Source organism: Elgaria multicarinata, chromosome 8 (genome assembly GCF_023053635.1).
Source record: "Elgaria multicarinata webbii isolate HBS135686 ecotype San Diego chromosome 8, rElgMul1.1.pri, whole genome shotgun sequence".
Lineage (NCBI taxonomy): Eukaryota > Metazoa > Chordata > Lepidosauria > Squamata > Anguidae > Elgaria > Elgaria multicarinata.
The window spans coordinates 98,195,309-98,212,065 of record NC_086178.1 but is presented as its reverse complement, the minus strand read 5'-3'; the positions used below and the strand labels follow the sequence as shown (position 1 = coordinate 98,212,065).

General features: G+C 41.1%; 1 protein-coding gene across 9 annotated transcripts in view; it reads right to left on the bottom strand.

Annotated features, from left to right (window-relative positions):
- Positions 1-5,592: 5,592 nt before the first annotated feature.
- Positions 5,593-16,757, bottom strand: part of ANK3 (ankyrin 3) — a 264,099-nt gene continuing 252,934 nt past the window's right edge. For 7 of the 9 annotated variants that reach the window (XM_063133078.1, XM_063133081.1, XM_063133084.1 and 4 more), the window contains 5 exons: positions 15,618-15,722; positions 11,945-12,028; positions 11,746-11,805; positions 9,493-9,578; positions 5,593-7,184 (listed from right to left, as the gene is read on the bottom strand). In XM_063133078.1, coding sequence (XP_062989148.1) covers positions 9,510-9,578; positions 11,746-11,805; positions 11,945-12,028; positions 15,618-15,722 — 318 coding nt within the window. In that variant the 3' untranslated portion in view covers positions 5,593-7,184; positions 9,493-9,509. The remainder of the gene's footprint in view (positions 7,185-9,492; positions 9,579-11,745; positions 11,806-11,944; positions 12,029-15,617; positions 15,723-16,757) is intronic. The other 2 variants (XM_063133086.1, XM_063133088.1) reach the window with 1 other exon arrangement.

The window sequence follows — 16,757 nt, the reverse complement described above, 5'->3', positions numbered from 1 at the left end:
AAGAGGAATATGTTATTGTTGGGAAGGAAGCAACATTTTTGAGAATTCCGTTTTGCTGCAAGCAGTCTGGATTTTGTGATTGGATATTATTTTCTCCTGCTTTATTTATTGCAGAATGGAGGAATCCAACCCAAATATACCATTCTGATTTGTGTGTTCTGAGTTATGGCTTTTTTAACCTCTTAAAGATTTTCTCATATTATGCAGTCACCGTATTTATTTTTGTCAGTGTGCCTGTGTCTAAAACAACTACACAACAGGTGGAAATCCAAAATGGAATGCTTCTCAACTTGATGCAAAATTGGGGAACCACGTCACCTGTTGAATTTCTGCCTGTCATGCAGCTGTAAAAGGCACAGGACCCCTGCCACACAAAGATGGCAGCCCTATTCCACAACAAGGAAGGCTAGAAAATGTGGTTTTAAAAAGAAAGGAAGTAGGGGTTTATAGCTGTTGAGAGATACGTTAAGATTCTTTGCTAGAAGCACATTAGATACTTCACTAGAAGCAAAGTTCTGACACTCCTTATACTGTCATGGTCATGTAGATTCCCAAACATTTTATGCAGGGGCATCAGCAGTTCCACACTCAGAAAGCTGCCATCTCCTCTCATTATGGTACAGCTGTGGCACATAAGAACAAGATACTTAAATCTCTGTTGATGCCAGGGAAGTGGAAGTTTGGGTGTTGTTGCTCTTTGTTTTATCTGGCTCCACTTTCCAATTGTCATACCTCAGATTGCAGCGTTAGTTAAAAGAACTGGGGATTGCTTTAAACCTCGAGTAACCTCCAGTGTTGCTGTTCTTAGCCAAGATCTCCAGCATCCTTGATGGCGTCCTAGAAGACAAAATGGTCCATGGGTGGTATCAGCCCACCGGAATAATGTGAGTGATGTGTCGAGTTCATTCTAATGAATGCTGATACACATTGGAATCTGTGCACAGTTCAAACTTTGTACAAGAACTTTGGCGGGTGGCTTAATTTCAGAGTTTGCATCACATACTTAGAAGGCTCTGGCAATAGGCAATATTGGCTGTTATTTAAGACTAAGCATTATGAACATGTGAATTGGTCATATTCATACTTAAATGGAAAGGGGTCAGCCGGTATGGGACATCTGCTTCATTTGCAGGGCATAAATTACAGAGCTTAAATTGGCACCTGTGCCAGTTCTGCTAAAACAATCCCACAGATTTAGCTACCAAAATTGATGAATGGATGTAAGGTTGACAGGTCGCAACCTGGAGATCTGGTGTATATCTTTAACATCTTCCAGTGCACCAAGAGATGAGGCAACTGTAGCATCTTCCCAGCATTCCCTCCTGAATGCTGTTGTCAGCCCACATACCTGCTGTCTAGCTGGGCCAGACTGAGTGGGCCTCCAGGGCAATGTGTGTACTGAGTTTTCATGGCTGGAGAGCAGTCCCAGTGGTATGTGAGGGTTAGGGAGGCACTTCTCCATGGATAGGAACCAGGGCCTTGGTAGAGTTTAGCTGGGCCAGATAGACTAAGTAACTAAATGATATAATTTCCAGCACTAATTCCCTTCAAGTCCAGACTTTCCCTTCCTCTTTAGAGTGCTCTTTTAAAATATATGAAGGTACATCAGCTGGCTCCATTTTTATGCCATCTGCCCACCTTCTGCACCATCATATACCATTGGCTGTAATCTAGCTAATCATTGTTTGGATATCCAATTTGCAGCCATTTCCTATTTGAAGAACTGTCATTTTGGTAATTTGTTAAAAGATATATGTGAATTTATCAAATACCTTTGTTACAAATGTTTGCTGCTGCATTGCGATTGTATTGGGCTGCTATAATTTTTGGGAAGCACCTCCTTCCACATGAACTCTGACCCCAGCCAATGGAGTTAATCTAAGTACCCCTGTTTTTCAAGAGCTCTTGCTTGGAAATTACAAGGAGCAAGTAGTGCCTTTCTGTGTTCTGCAGAACTTCGGCACCAAAGACCTCCCCCTCCCCCAGGCCTTCTAATTTAATTTCATCTGTTCTATCTTGGGGGCTCTGAGTTTAAAATTCTGCTTCTATTGATTGTACTGTCTTTGCTTAATATTAAGTAGTATATTTTTGTTTTGGTTTCATTTGAAATTGTATAAGCTATACTGGAAATTTACAGTAAAGTTTATATGAATGTATTAAAAACATTAAATAAATAACCAACATCCTTCCATCCCATGGAGACTCATCAAGGTTGCTTACTCCATCTTTTCAGAAGGGGGATGCTTAGGGGTTGTTGCTGAACTCTGTTGGGTTGCTCTTACAGCTGGTTTGCTCGTCTCTTCAAACAGCAATCTCTCATTGTCCCGGAAAAACCTAATTATGGCCAGGGGACCCTTCACTGTGACACTGTATACAACAAAAAGGGCTGTAACTAGAAGCAAAAATCGGCAATATCCTATGTGCATGTAGAAAGCACAGAGCCCTCTGGATCCCAGGTGTTCTTCGTTTTTTTACTTTGCTGGTGTTTTTAAACGGTTGCTATTTTTCTTTCTTTCTCATTGTTGTTCTGGAGTTAGTTTTGCTATTTCTTTTATAGAAGAAGGGTTGCATTGTGAACTAGTTTAAGAGTTTTTATAAGGCAGACATTTGCTAAGTAAATTTAAAAAATACACTATAAGAGGGGGGGAGTTTGCTAGCAAGCATTGCCTGTTCCACCTGTGGCTCCTAATTGGAGAGGAGGGGAAACGACAAATAAATATTAATTGCGATATATTTGCAGCTGTAAGGAATCAATGCTTTAAAAATACAGCAACAGGGATTGCCTTTATAAAAATGTGCCCAGAACTTTCATTGCTTACTTCACTAGTTAGGAAAGAATGTAATGGCTGCAATCCTATTCCCACTTACCTAGGAGTAAGCTCCACTGAACTCAACAGGGCTTACTTTTGAGTATAGGATCTCACTGTTCATGAGTCTTTTCAAAGGTTTGTAAAGTATAGATTTACAGTATAGATTTGGTGACTTAAATATCCTTTTGTATTATGAAAAATGGATCGAGTAATTTTAAGTCATTGTAATTTACCTTTCAATTGTAGTCCCAAGCTATTTGGGGATAATGTTCTTTCTGCTTTCTAAAGAGTGTGTGTGAGTGTGTCTTGTTCCACATGATTCTATATAGCTTCTTTCAATTTCATACAAAATGTGAACCATACAAAAGAAATCCAGACAAGGGAAGAAGTTGAAGAGTCTGTTCGATTAGCACTATTGCAGAGTTTAAAAAAATGCACCGTATAATTTACATCATCTATATTAGCCCCTTTGCTTTAGGCAGGGGTGGAGTGGCGACTCTGGATGTTGTTGGACTGCAACTCCCATTATCCCTGACCATTAGCTAGGGTGACCATATGAAAAGGAGGACAGGGCTCCTGTATCTTTAACAGTTGTATTGAAAAGGGAATTTCAGCAGGTGCCATTTGTATATATGGGGAACCTGGTGAAATTCCCTCTTCATCACCACAGTTCAAGCTGCCCTCTTTTTAAATCTGGTCACTCTAGTATAACTCCTGCAGCTTTACCTGTTTTGATGAAGAGGGGATTTCACCAAGTGCTGCATGCATACAAAGGACACCTGCTGAAATTCCCTTTTCTATGCAACTGTTAAAGATACAGGAGCCCTGTCTTCCTTTCCATATGGTCACTCTACATTAACTATCCTTTCAGGGGCTGATGGCAGTTGGAGTCCAACAACATCTGGAGCACCGCAGGTTCCTCAATCTAGCTTTAGAGACGAGGGCTGTAGACACCTGGCTGCCACCAAAAACTGCAGCCTCACATCTCCGTCTCATCGATCCACTGGTAATGGTTGCTACTACAAAACACATGATGTGACATCTGAGTGCTGCAAGGGTCCCTGCCCTGCTTTATGAGCTGCTATTTTGGTGGGGGTGGGGTTAGAGAAAAGGTTCACTGCAATGGTGATATCTCATTATATGCTTTGTATTGCCAGACATTACTAGGGAAGAAAGGAAGAAATTGAGTTGCATATCTCCTGTCACTTCTTGTTTCAGACTAGTACATTCTATACCACCCAAATAATTGTCACCTGAAAAACAAAATGAACATTGTTGGGGGCTTTTCTTTTGGTGGTGATGGAATGAATACTTTATATTGTGCAAATAACTCAAGTGACAACTTGCATAGCTCAGCTCAGAAACAATACCTTTTCAATGGAAGACATTTCACACATTTTGCTGAAAGTCCCTAACCCTAAGTAATCTCGAGATTAAGTCATTAAAACTCATGAGTGAACTAATCCAGTGATAACAGAATAAGTAAGTATTATGACTGCAATCTAGGGCTGGTACTGTACACATTTGTGTCCTGATGAAAATAGTACTTTTGTCACAGTAAAGCAGTACAGTTTGTATATTGACATTACATTTTCATATTCAAAGGGAAGGGGGAAGGATGCAGCAATTATTCTCTTGACATTTTCGGTGGTTCACATGTCTGTAGTTTGGTGTTGATTTTCTGCTGAACTTCCTTAAAAATAGGTTACATTAATTTTAATTATTAACATTATTTTCACATGGTTTGACAGTAGCTGATCGACAGTTATTTAAATTATCTTCCACACCGTGAGCTCATTGGGGTATTGGTGGAAGGTTATTTGAGCAGGGAAAGGAACAATCCCACAATGACATTTGCTTCCTACCTACCAACTAAGCAGCATCTTGCAGTGCACCTAGAAAATACGCACAGCAAAGAATTAATGACTGACATTCCCAGTTCTTTTGAAATCTGCTACAATAATGTTCCACTTGTTTGTGAGAGTCTGGCTGTGTTCTCTCTTCCAGAAGTGCTTTGTTAGTGAAAGTGGGGGAGAGTTGCCACCAGAAAGCTTGAGAAGGAGGGGAAGGTAATGGACTGTGTCAGGGGAACTCGAGAACTTTCTCCTGGGAAACAACTCCCCCCACCCCAATATCACTTTCCCCTGGGAATGGTAAAAACACAAGCAATGGTAAAAACAAGAAGGGCTGAGTAGGAAGCTTTGAGAGTTACTGAACTGTCAGCAGCCAGGAGCATTCTCTGAATAGGAATGGAAGAACAGGGTGCCCTCCAGGTGTTTTGGACTACAACTCTGATCATTCCTGACCATTGGCCATCCTGGCTGGGGCTGATGGAAATCAAAGCCCAAAACATCTGGAGGCCACGCTGGGTTGGAGAAGGCTGTCCTGAGTTAAAGGAGATATATAGATGGCAAAAATATAGCGGCAGGGGGACATAAGGAAGGAGGAATGGCAACATCCTGAGAAGGAAGGTGTGGAAGAGGCAAGGCCAAGTGGAGAAGCTGGGTCAGGAAAAGCTTAGAGGCTTATGAGAGGGGAAGAAAGGAAAGAAGCAGGAAGCCAGAGAGAAGGGATAGAGGTGGCAATACCTGGAGGGAAGGGGGGGGGGGGGAAGAGGCAAGAAGCCAAAAGAGTTAGAGGCCCAGAGGGGGGAAAAGCTGGGGACAAAGTGCCTTGGAACCAGAGCAATCAGGCATATAGTCAGCTTTACAGTCATATTTTCAACATGCATTACTCCCACCATTTGGTAAGTAGATGAATAATACCACTATATACATGTAAGTGAAGAGTTTTAACACAATTTATTTTATGCTTAAATAATCAACTAGATCATCCAGTGTTTGTGGTTTTTTTCTTCATACATATGTAATTAGAGCTATTATCAATGAATTCTGTTTTCATATGAAGATAATTAACAAATTAAAAGTATTTCACCAAAAACCCAAATAAAAATGCCCTTTAAAACACAGCAGCCTTAACAACCTAATATTACACTGCTAGGATGATTACAGATGATTGGCTTACTTAAAGATTCTACATCTTAGAGCCAGTACACAATACAGTAATATTTTTACAGCGTGCTGCCAGTCTGTTAGCTAAGAATTTCTCTTCATTTCTTTTTGTTTGTTTGTTTTAAATATCCCAAACTTGTGCTTCCAAGAGCACCAACCCACTTCTAAAAGCTGCAAGCATTTCCCCCTTGTATAAAGCAAGAACAGATAGCACCCCCCTCCCCATAATGCAACTACTGTATATGTTATGGTTTCTTTAAAGTTTAGGTCATTTCCATTTTAAAAAATTGGCAACAGCAACAAATATTAGATGAAGGGCTTTGTGTTTACAGGTAAAGGGCCCACTCCGCCAGGCACTGCTGCTGCTGTGCGTCTGACCTCCATTTCCAGTGGTGCTTGTGCCAGAGCCCACTGCGTACCCCGCTTGAATGGGAGCCCCGTAGCAGCTGTGCTTGGTGGGTTGCACCCCCCAGAATCTTATTTGTCATGTTGCAAAACTGGAAAAGATTTCATCAAAATAAGGTGAGACGCATGCATCAAAATATTAGTACTCTGAAGAAAAAAAAAAATTTTTTTTCACAGAACTACAGAATTCCTCATCTTAGGAATCATTAAATTGCAGCAGATTTTAAAGATTTTTTTAAAATCAAGCTAGCGTTTTTGCATATACAAACATTATAATTGCTAAATATACAAGGATCTGTGAAGATACACCCAAGAATACCCCTGCCGGTGTAGCCGGTTGAGACACTGATTTCTGTTCAACGTGAATGCAATATTCCGTCTGTGAGCTAAGAGGCAGTGCCTTGTCAACATTTATTCTACTTCTCCTTAGAATTTATACAGTGTTATATATTTACAGTGAAACTATCGATGTTAGGGTTGTTTTTTAAAAACAAAAACAAAAGAGTGTTTTTATTACCCTGACAGTTTGGGTCCAAGGAAAATAAGGCGAGCTGTTGTGGACTTTAGTAAATTTTAGTGTCTTTCTGTGGTTTGAACCGTTTTTTCAGTGTCGTTACATCCCTTCTTGCTACAGGAATTCTTTTGTTTTGCGATGGCTTCGCATTGCTTCAAAGAAGCTGTTTCCAGTGTGGCATCTTGTATATACACTCCATCGTCCCCCATTGCACACTCTCCAATGCCGTGAGTGAACGTGAATTTCCATGCTCTTGTACAACTGTCTCATGCTAAATTAAATTTGTTTTTGTTTTGTTCTTCACATGAAAACCATGCGGTTAATGCGTGGAAGCAGCAAACACACACGCACACACGCTTTTATCAGTGACTTGATAATTCCTGTTGATTTTTCTCTCTTCCTTGAGTTTCTCTCTAGAATACTGGCAGTAAAAGCACACACAGTCTTGAGTCAACGAGGAGAGGGATGTCGGGAGAGAGAGAGAACAAATATCAGAAACGTACATTTGAAAAGCACTTGACATTTCAGTTCTAAATACTGCTCTGATATCTATAATAACAGCGTAATATCCTGGCAACAGGAGCCTAAAGCGTGCATGCTTTTGTGAGGTTAGCCTGGCACCGTTCAACCTAAATGCATCTTTGTTAGGAAGGGACATGTCGACATGGTAACTTGCCTTACCTTAAATCCCTGCAACATTTGGCCGTCTTTTGATAATCATAATAAAGCCATAAAAATATTTAGCACTTAAGTTGTGCTTCACACAGGTTACCTGAGCCATCATGACAGCAAACTTGCAAATTAATCTGGCATCTTTATTATCCATGTATTATTTTGTTGGGGAGCAGAGCTTTGAGTCTGTTTACTATTGGCCATGAATTTCAACTTCATGGCTGAGTTGAAATTTGAATCACTCCCACCTCATGCTCTTAAACTGAAATATATTCAGAATTAGACAAAATTCCGCATATTTCAGGATTTGGTCATGGATTCCAACATGAAGGATTCAAAAAAGAAATTTTAACCAAAAAATTACACACATTTGGTCTTTGCCACCTATTTGAGGGGATGTTTCATGACTGGATTAAATAAATTAAATTACTACATTTCGTACATTAATTTTTTTCAACAACTATTGACAAAAACTGCCAGCTCTTATTGTCCGATAGCAAAATTCAAATTAATATTAAACACTGAAATTAAATCTTGTTCGATGTCAAATGCAAATCTTTGATATCAAATATTGGCCAAATATTTCTTTCTTTTTCTCTTTTTTTCTTTCTAAAATTGTATTAACCAAGTTTTCTGTAAAAGTTTATTAAGCCTCAGTTTTTAGGGGACTGGTATATTTTCTGCTATGTCTAAAATAAAAATTGGCCAAGCATTTGCACGTTTGGGAAATATTCAACAATGAGAACAATTTTGAGAGAAGTGTTTGGGGCACATATGCCTCAGCTCAAGCTATCCAATTCTGGATGTGCCATTTTTGTATCCCATCATCTGTTCCTAGCTTTCTGTGGTGAGCACTGGGAGTGTTCCAGGAGAGTTGCTAAAGCACAGGTTTTATTGTGACCGTACGGAACTGAAGCGGTGAGCTAGGGGAGCTTCTGTATGGAGGATGCACCATTTCTCTAGCATTGTAATGTACTCAGCATTTCTATTGGCCCTGCTCTTGTTCCTTTCCTTTAGCAACAGAAATTAAGCCGATGAAGCTTTCTTCATCGCTTCATTTCCATGGCAGAAACAGAGCAGGGTCAGGATAGAAGTTGGCACCTCTATTTCCATCTGAATCCTCATCATATCTCCTTGGAAGTTAGGCCCACTGATTTCCACTGAACAGATGTCTAAGAAAGCATTACTTAGGACCGCAGCCTTAATGTGCATTTTCTTTCCCTAAATTCAGAAGCGTTGGTATAGCTGGGCACCAACAGAAATTGCCTATTGGTTGCACTTCTGTTTGACCATTTCCCCTAGATTGACTTTTAATTAGGTTCTTCAAAATAACACCCACGCTGTTAGGCATCATCATGGTCCAGGATCCGTCCCTGCTGACCTCAGCATAAACAAAAAAAAATAGGCTTCCAGATTTTTGGGAGGGGCTGTAGCTCACTAACAGAGAGCATAAACTTCACATGCAGAAGGTCTCAGGTTCAATCCCTGGCAACTCCAGGAAGGGCTGGCAAAAGAACCCTGTCTCAAACTCTGGAGATACGCTGCCAGCTAGTGTGGACAATACTGGCCTAGATAGACCAATAGTCTGAGTCAGTATAAGGCAGATCCCTATGTGAGTCTGGAACCAGGCAGAATCTGAGATCTGATCCCTTTTGTGCATGCAGGTGGTTTCCAGCATTTTCCCTATGAGAGTAATCATCATTGTCCACATACTATAAATATGCAGCAATTACACCTCCAGGAGATTATCATTGACATCTAGCTGTTTCTAGATAGACTTCCTGGCACCTAGGCTCCATTCCATACTTGCTTCCATGTCACTCCTGGGAACTTCTAAAAACTTCTGCCCACACGGTTTGGCTGCTTTCTGTGTTGACATAACATACACGTGACTCCCATCATGTTGGATGACAGCAGCCATGTCAGCCCAAGTAAAGGCGAGGTAAATGCAGCGATTACCTCTTGGTAAGCAGTTAAGGAGTGCATGACAACAAGCACAAGCACCAAGGTTTATATTGCTTGCTAAGACTCCATATTTGCTTGGAGTATTAAGAGCAGAATGTTTATGTATCAAACTGACCATTCACTGTTTGGCTGTTATGAATAAGTTGTCTTCTCCACATGCCGGACTTCCTTCTTCATCTTCAATTGATACCCTTCTCCCTGCTTTAAAGAAAAGGTGCACATTCAGAAATCAGATGGAGGTTGCTATCCAACTGATACTAGAAGGTCCCATGTAGCTGTAATGGCGTAAGTAAAAAGCTGTTAAATCTGAACACTTCATTTCAGAGACACACAAACCACGGCCTTAGCCATTCTGCTGAGCTGCAAAACACAGGCTTTCACTATTACACAGGAAACATATCCCTACGACATTATGAATTGCATGCTAAATTGGGGTGCTACCATAGTTGGGTGATCATCTTGAAATATCACAGGCGGAGTTCCCGTAAATGTCCTTTAGAATTCTGAGTGTTCCACCCCTCTGGAAAGACTAATTCACAGATACCCCTTGCTGGGCACCCCAAGTTAGCAGATCCTTTGGAAATATAAGTCTCCTGTTCTTAACAGGGCTCATAATAACCCAGCATCAAATTAAGTAGATTAGTAATGGAGGAAAGAAGAGGGGAAGCCAGCAAAAATATTTGCCAAAGCAGAACACTTCTGCAATAAAATCAAAGTACTGACACACAGTGCAGGTCTCTTATCCTTAAAGCTGGGAATTTGTTCTATTAATGAAAGCCCAGAGTTAATGCAGAAAAACAGACTCTGAAAAGCATAGGCCTAGTTTGAAAATGGGGGTGGGGAAAAAAAAAAGAATTTTCACTGATCTTTGTGCAAATTTTCAAGTTACAGTTGGGATTTTTTTGGTCTGCATATGCAGTGAGCTTGATCTGGTGAGAGACACACAAATGGAAACTGGCTTCTACTTATTGTTTGCAAGTACCACATGCACAAAAACAGTGCTGGGGGAGATGAGGGGGGATATTGTATCTGAAACTCCTAACATTGACAGCATCAATCTCCTATTGGGCATGTCAGAAGCAACTGTTGGCTTCAGCTCAGATACACTCTCCTGAGCACATGCTATTGCTCTCTTGGGTGGGGAAAGTGATGGCTGGGCTTCATTGCCTTTTCTTCCTTATTGGCGCCTGCCATTTTGTGGATCTTTTTCTCCAGTTTTTAACGTTTAATTATTTGAAGACTGTGCTGTGTGTGTGTGTGTGTGTGTAGGACTGTGAGCTCAGGCCATGCCCACGGCCACATGTAGCACTTGGAGGCAAAAATGTTGCCTAATGCCTACTTACAAAGTAAACATTTAAATCATTAATCAGTGACAGACAATTTTAATCATTGTGGCTGTGATTTAAGGCCGTGCTTGTTCATTTTTTGAAACTATTTTGGTTCTGGTGTGAAACTGTGACTGAAATTTTAAAAAGGAGAACAGCAAAGATGGTCTTCTCACCTTTGTAGAATGAGCAATAACTTTCGTTGGCTAAATTGTATGTTATTCTATACCCTTTTCAACTTCTCAAAAAGGGCACCAGTGTCAATGTCTGGGTGTTGTGTAAACTTATTTAAATGTAGTTAATTCATTGCATAAAAGGCAGATGATTAACAATTTTGATTGCCCTCATTTTTTTTTAAGGTATAGTTTTTCAAGACTATTAGAGAAGTTGGCTGCAATCTGGACCCGAGTAAGGGAAAATGCGGAGTAATAATAAGGACATAGCACTATAAAGGAAAACAAGTCCACAAATCTGACATCATTTTTGACTGTGAGCTGAACTTCTAGGGTTGTGCTTGCAGCTTCAGCCACCTGCAATGCAACCCTAGTGCATATTGATTGGGAAGTAAATAAATATTCCAGGGGCATGAGGGGGAACGACGTTTGCCCAGGATTGCAGCCTTAGCCGCAGAAGGCTTTCTTAGAGCAAAATAGGGCTAGTCTAGTTCTTTATAAAATGGTATGCTGGTAAGGTATGCGAATGGCAAAGAGTTTTCGGATCCAACCTCAACTGTTTGAAACTGCACTATTAATAGCAAACTTTTCTGTTAATGCTTCCTGCTAACACCAGAATAAAATGTAGATGTCTCTTCGAAGAGACAAAATATTAAAAAAAAAAATTGTGCCAGCAAACAGTAATGCCTGTGAGAGAGACCACAACTTTTCTGAGTTCAGCTGCACACCTTGTCAAAAGCATGGGCATTCTGTTTTGCATGGCTCAATACCGATGTTAAACTGCAAGCCACCAGCCAATCAGCAGAGCTTAGTTTACAGAGATCCAGCACAACTCTTTTTTGCTAACCCCCCCCCCCCGGGTTCAGTTACCATGTCACCATGTTTTTTCTCATGTGGGATAACAACACGCCTTAATACTTTCCGGGTAACCTGTGGGAAGTAATATAGGAAAAAAACAAGTATCGATACATTTTCTGCCTGAATCCAAAAGGACAATGTTGATGTAAAAAGAGTCAACACTCATCATACAAAAAGAGAGACAGAGAATGAAACGGCAAGGTAGGATTACTTTTCGGGTGATGATGTTGCCTTCTTCGTCAGTAAACTGTTCTTCCGTAACAGATTCACCAGGAATGTTTTTTGCTTCCTCACCCTAAAGAATGTGTTACAGTATTAGCCATGGTCACCCATATTCCCAAACGTTTGGCTTTTCAACACCACTCCAAGCAATTAAAACCATGCCAGGCTGGAATTTATTTGTTAGAAACATTAACTCCAGTGATTTTTGACGAAAGACATTATGCGCCATTTCCATATTGTAATATCACATTCGAAGCCTTGCTAACTTTTATAGTCAGAAGCCCTCCATGAAGGTCTGCCACTTTCCAGAAGGAACAGTTGGCGAACTAATTGGCTATAATGGCCAGAAAGCATAGGAAAACATGTACTTCCCACTTGAAATTTGTATAGAAACTTCAGCCAGAAAGTTCCCAATTACCAAGGCCTAATAAAATCCGTGGGAGATTTCAATGCACCTCTGCATTAGGGGCAGAGCTTGTAACACCAGCAACACAGAGCACCAAGAAGAGTAGCCACAGTGCTTGGTGAATCTCAAAACTCAGTGGACCAAAATACAGCTTTACTTATTTGAAAGGACGGAGGGGCATCCAAGTCCATCAGATTTCAGATAGATGGGATAAGTTCGGAGTCTTGGTGAAACACCGATTTTATGAAGCTACAACACTGGATAAAAGCAGTTTAGACAAAACAGGATCCAAATGCATCTGGATGTGGCACAGGGTCAGGTTGCAGTTCCAGAGCTCCTGCCTGATCTGCCTTTTCAATCAGCCCCTGGGGTCTCTTGCCTCTATCTTCAGAGGCGCCAGCTATGATCCCTGCTGCAACACCAGCATTGCCACCTCTCAGCTGAAAGGCAAGCTGGTTCTGCCTTCCAGCTTACCCCTATGTGCCATATGTTCCCTTGGAAGCTGGAGAAAGCAGGGCCAAGGATAGCCCATATAAGGGAGAGGTTGAGGGGAAGTGGGGAGGGGAATTAGGCTGAGAGGGAGGCAGCCGAACCACTGCTGAATTCAAGCCTATTTGACCAAAACTCACCCACCCATTATACAAGAATGTGCATCTTGATTTGGGGACTGGGAAGGGTAGCAGACATACTTTTGTCTCTTGGGAAGATGGCAACAAGGGAGAGCCCTCCCCCCCATTATGGAATTATGGAATTATCTCCCCAATGAGGCCCACCTGATGCCATCGTTGTCATCATTGCTATCTTTTTGGTGCCAGGTTAAAACTTTTCTCTTTTCCCAGGCATTTAGTAATATGTGATGAGCTTCATTGATCCTGGATCTGTTTTTATAGTTGTTTATAGAACTGTTTATAGTTGTTTTAAAATATTTGTTTCTGTGTATGTTGCATGTTTTTGTGATTTTAAATTTTGAATACTGTTTTTAATTGTTTTAATCTTATGTAAACTGCCCAGAGAGCTTTGAGCATGAATTATCATGTTACGATGATTTTTAAAGCTCTGTCTCATCTACAGCTCTAGGCTCACGGCTGTTTTAAATTAACTGAACATTGCACAATGTACAGAGGTCAGTAAATATAACGTTCCTCCATAAGTTGACTGGACAAATTTCTTCCGTCTTCTGCCCTTCTATCAGAGATTCCATTTCACAACAAGGTTTAGAAATGCTGCATGTTCCAAAAGATTCAGAGAAATGTTCTGGGATGCATAATAAACCCATATGGTGTGGTGGTCGCAGACCCTAGAATATACCCAACACACCATTGCAACTTTGCATGAAAAAGGAAGCTCGATAGAGGATGAGAAAGCTTTAGTGATCTTCTGATTGAGGAACCCCTGAGAAAGCTTTGGGGGATGCGTTAACATTTCCTGGAACACAGTTTGAAAACCATTGGTAGGGAATAAAATAGGGCCTCTGAATATTACAGTTCATACCAGTTGATGTTATTTTTTACTCACGATGCACCCAAGTCATTGCCGTAACACAAATATTGCATCTGGAAGGACTTGCAGCCATATCTATGCATGTCACATAAATTTTGTATATTTCTTTTTAATGTTTACTGTTTTGTAAACTGCCCAGAAAGCTTTGGCTATGGGGCGGTATATAAATGTAATAAATAAGAATAATGTCTGCATGACTCAGACGTGGGCATACCAAGATACCAAAAAGACCAGAAGAGGGTCAGCATATCCGTTTCTGACTCACGAGTTATTACAGCTGAAGCAATATACTATGCTAGGTAAGTGAGTTACCTTGAGGTGGTCCTGCACTAATTGGCTATTGCTGTGATTATCATACCATGGATGCCTTCCCCACCCCCAACCCACGGGCTGCTGTTCAGCACAGCTGTGACATGCTCATGACAGCAGCTGTTGCACTAATCCAGAGAATTGGTCTAGCCCCAACGTAGGGAATAATGGTTCCGTGCAAGAGCCAATGCTCCAGTGTGTACTGTTGTCCCTTTTGAAAAAGACGAATGTAGGTATGGATGCATAGAAACACTGTAATGTGTTTCTTGTGCTAATGGGTTCATATCTGCAAAAACATCATCAGTCTTAAAAATAGGCAAAATATGTGCTTCATTGCCAATCTCCCTCACTCACATTACTGAAATATTTACAGATTTTAGCTGAAGCCAAATATCAAGTTCTTTTATTTGTTTAAATATGCATTATGTTAATATCTGTAATGCAATCATACAAGGCACCCAATACTAGGCATTCGAGAAATTAATATGACCAACACATGGCAGCCTGAATTTTTAAATAGAAGGTATACAATGACAATGTAGTGAGGACACATCTCAGCTTTGGATCCACTGGGAGCAGCTGGGCAAGTCATTATGGCAAATTTAAGGGCTGTTCAAATTATTGATGCTAATTAAGGTATTCTGTGCTTTTCTGTGAAAGACTCTGAACAGAATTGACATTCTGTATCCAGGACTATGCCTGTATATGTCCCCATCTCCCCAGACACGGGCAGCTTCCTTAGAGATCCTTTCACAAAGGTCCAAAATAAAAGAGGAAATGTACCTGAAATTATTCTCAAACTGGATCAATAGCAATTTGTCAGCCATGCCTGCTACACTTTGATCTGTAAGCAGCACACAGAATAGAATGAAAAATGCCAATCTCTCTTTTTAGCCACATTGTTGTGAACCGCCCAGAGAGCTTCAGCTATTGGGCGGTATAGAAATGTAATAAATAAATAAAATAAATTGTTTTTAACTGCCTGAATCGCTTGGACAGACCCTTGCAAATAAACACTGGAACTGCTGTGACAGCCCACAGGTCAAGAATTCTTCAGCTGGGCTGAAAATAACATTAATAAAAACAGAAATCAAAATAATTCCCCCCCTCTCTTTCTCTTTTGGTGCTGCTATTGGTCAAGCTGTAATGGTCATAGGTTTGAAATTGGTATTGTTGCAGTTTAATTTCACCATATCCAGCTGTCTTCACATATATTTAGTCTTCAGCACCTATAGAGATGTAGCCATGCGGCACACGGTGGGATTACGAGAGACAACTCATCGTGCAATTCGGTTGTTTTGCAGCACAAGTCTCACGGTTATGCAAGGAGTAACTGTCACTCATGAAATACGTACCACACCAAAAGAGGGAGTCTAAAGTGAGCAACGCTATTAGCACTGCAGTCCAAGACCAACTCCATGCCAATGGAACTACAGCCATGTGATACCTTCAGAATCAAACGCCGCCGATAAACTCTCGTAGTTATTCTCTGTTCTTCATCTGAGCTTGAATCACTCTGAATCTCAATGTCACTGTCACTGTCACTAAACTCCTGATAAATGCAGTTTTTAGTACATTTTACCAGCTCATTTAAAAGACAAACATGAATCTGAGCAGGAACAGAGGGGAAAAAGGATTATTCCCAACATTAGTTTACATAATGGGAGTATGCATAATCTCGTACTCTGGATCGGTTTTTATTGATTTTGGGTCCCTCTGCTGTAAGTAGACACAGTTTAGGCATGCATTCTGCATGCAGAACTACCTGAAAAAGATTTCAAACGCAGTACAGGTTTGTACAGGCTTGAGGAAGCTGCAATACACCCTGGCTCCCTACAAACTATGGTTTCCAAGCAGGGAGGAAACCTTGGGAAAATGTACTCCCTTTCCACCTTCAGTGCAGATTTCTCCTCTGGTTCCCTTGTTGGCCTCAAGCATGGTTTACCAGTACATCAGCAAAGTACTATTTGCAAATCAGAAGCCAGACTCAGAATTATATACTCCCATTCCCTCTCCTTTCTCTGGTCCTCCTAACCATGATTAACAGTACTTTAACCAGGTGCCCTCCTAAGCAGAGTTCAAAACTCCACTTTGAGCTGTGGCTGCGTATTCAGGCTAAGATGAGGATCCTGGTTAGCCATGAGAATGTTTAGGGCTAGAGAGAGAAAGAGGAAGGAGGTGCTCCTGAGGCTGGCTCCTGATTTGCAAACAAGGTTTGCAGAAGTCACACACAGGATGCTGAAGAATATTAACAAGAATAACATGAACAAGTAGAGTCCCCAAAGAACTCATGGAGGAGGGGAGAGCAGACAGATTAGGACTTTTGCCTTCTCCTCCTGGGAACTCATTTAACAGGCAGGGGTTGATTCCCAGGGAGAATATTGCCACAACTCCAGTATTTTAGGGTCATGGCATTTGGCTCCCTTGGAGTCCCCTTTCCTGATGAGTCTGTGGGAAACAGGGGGGGCCTGGTGCGTGGGCTGGCCTCATGAGCAGGTCTCTCCAGATGGGGCACTAAGCTTCTAAGGTCCCTTGCCCAGGCTCCGCGATGGGTTTGGGGTTAAAGGTGACCCTCAAATCCACTGCA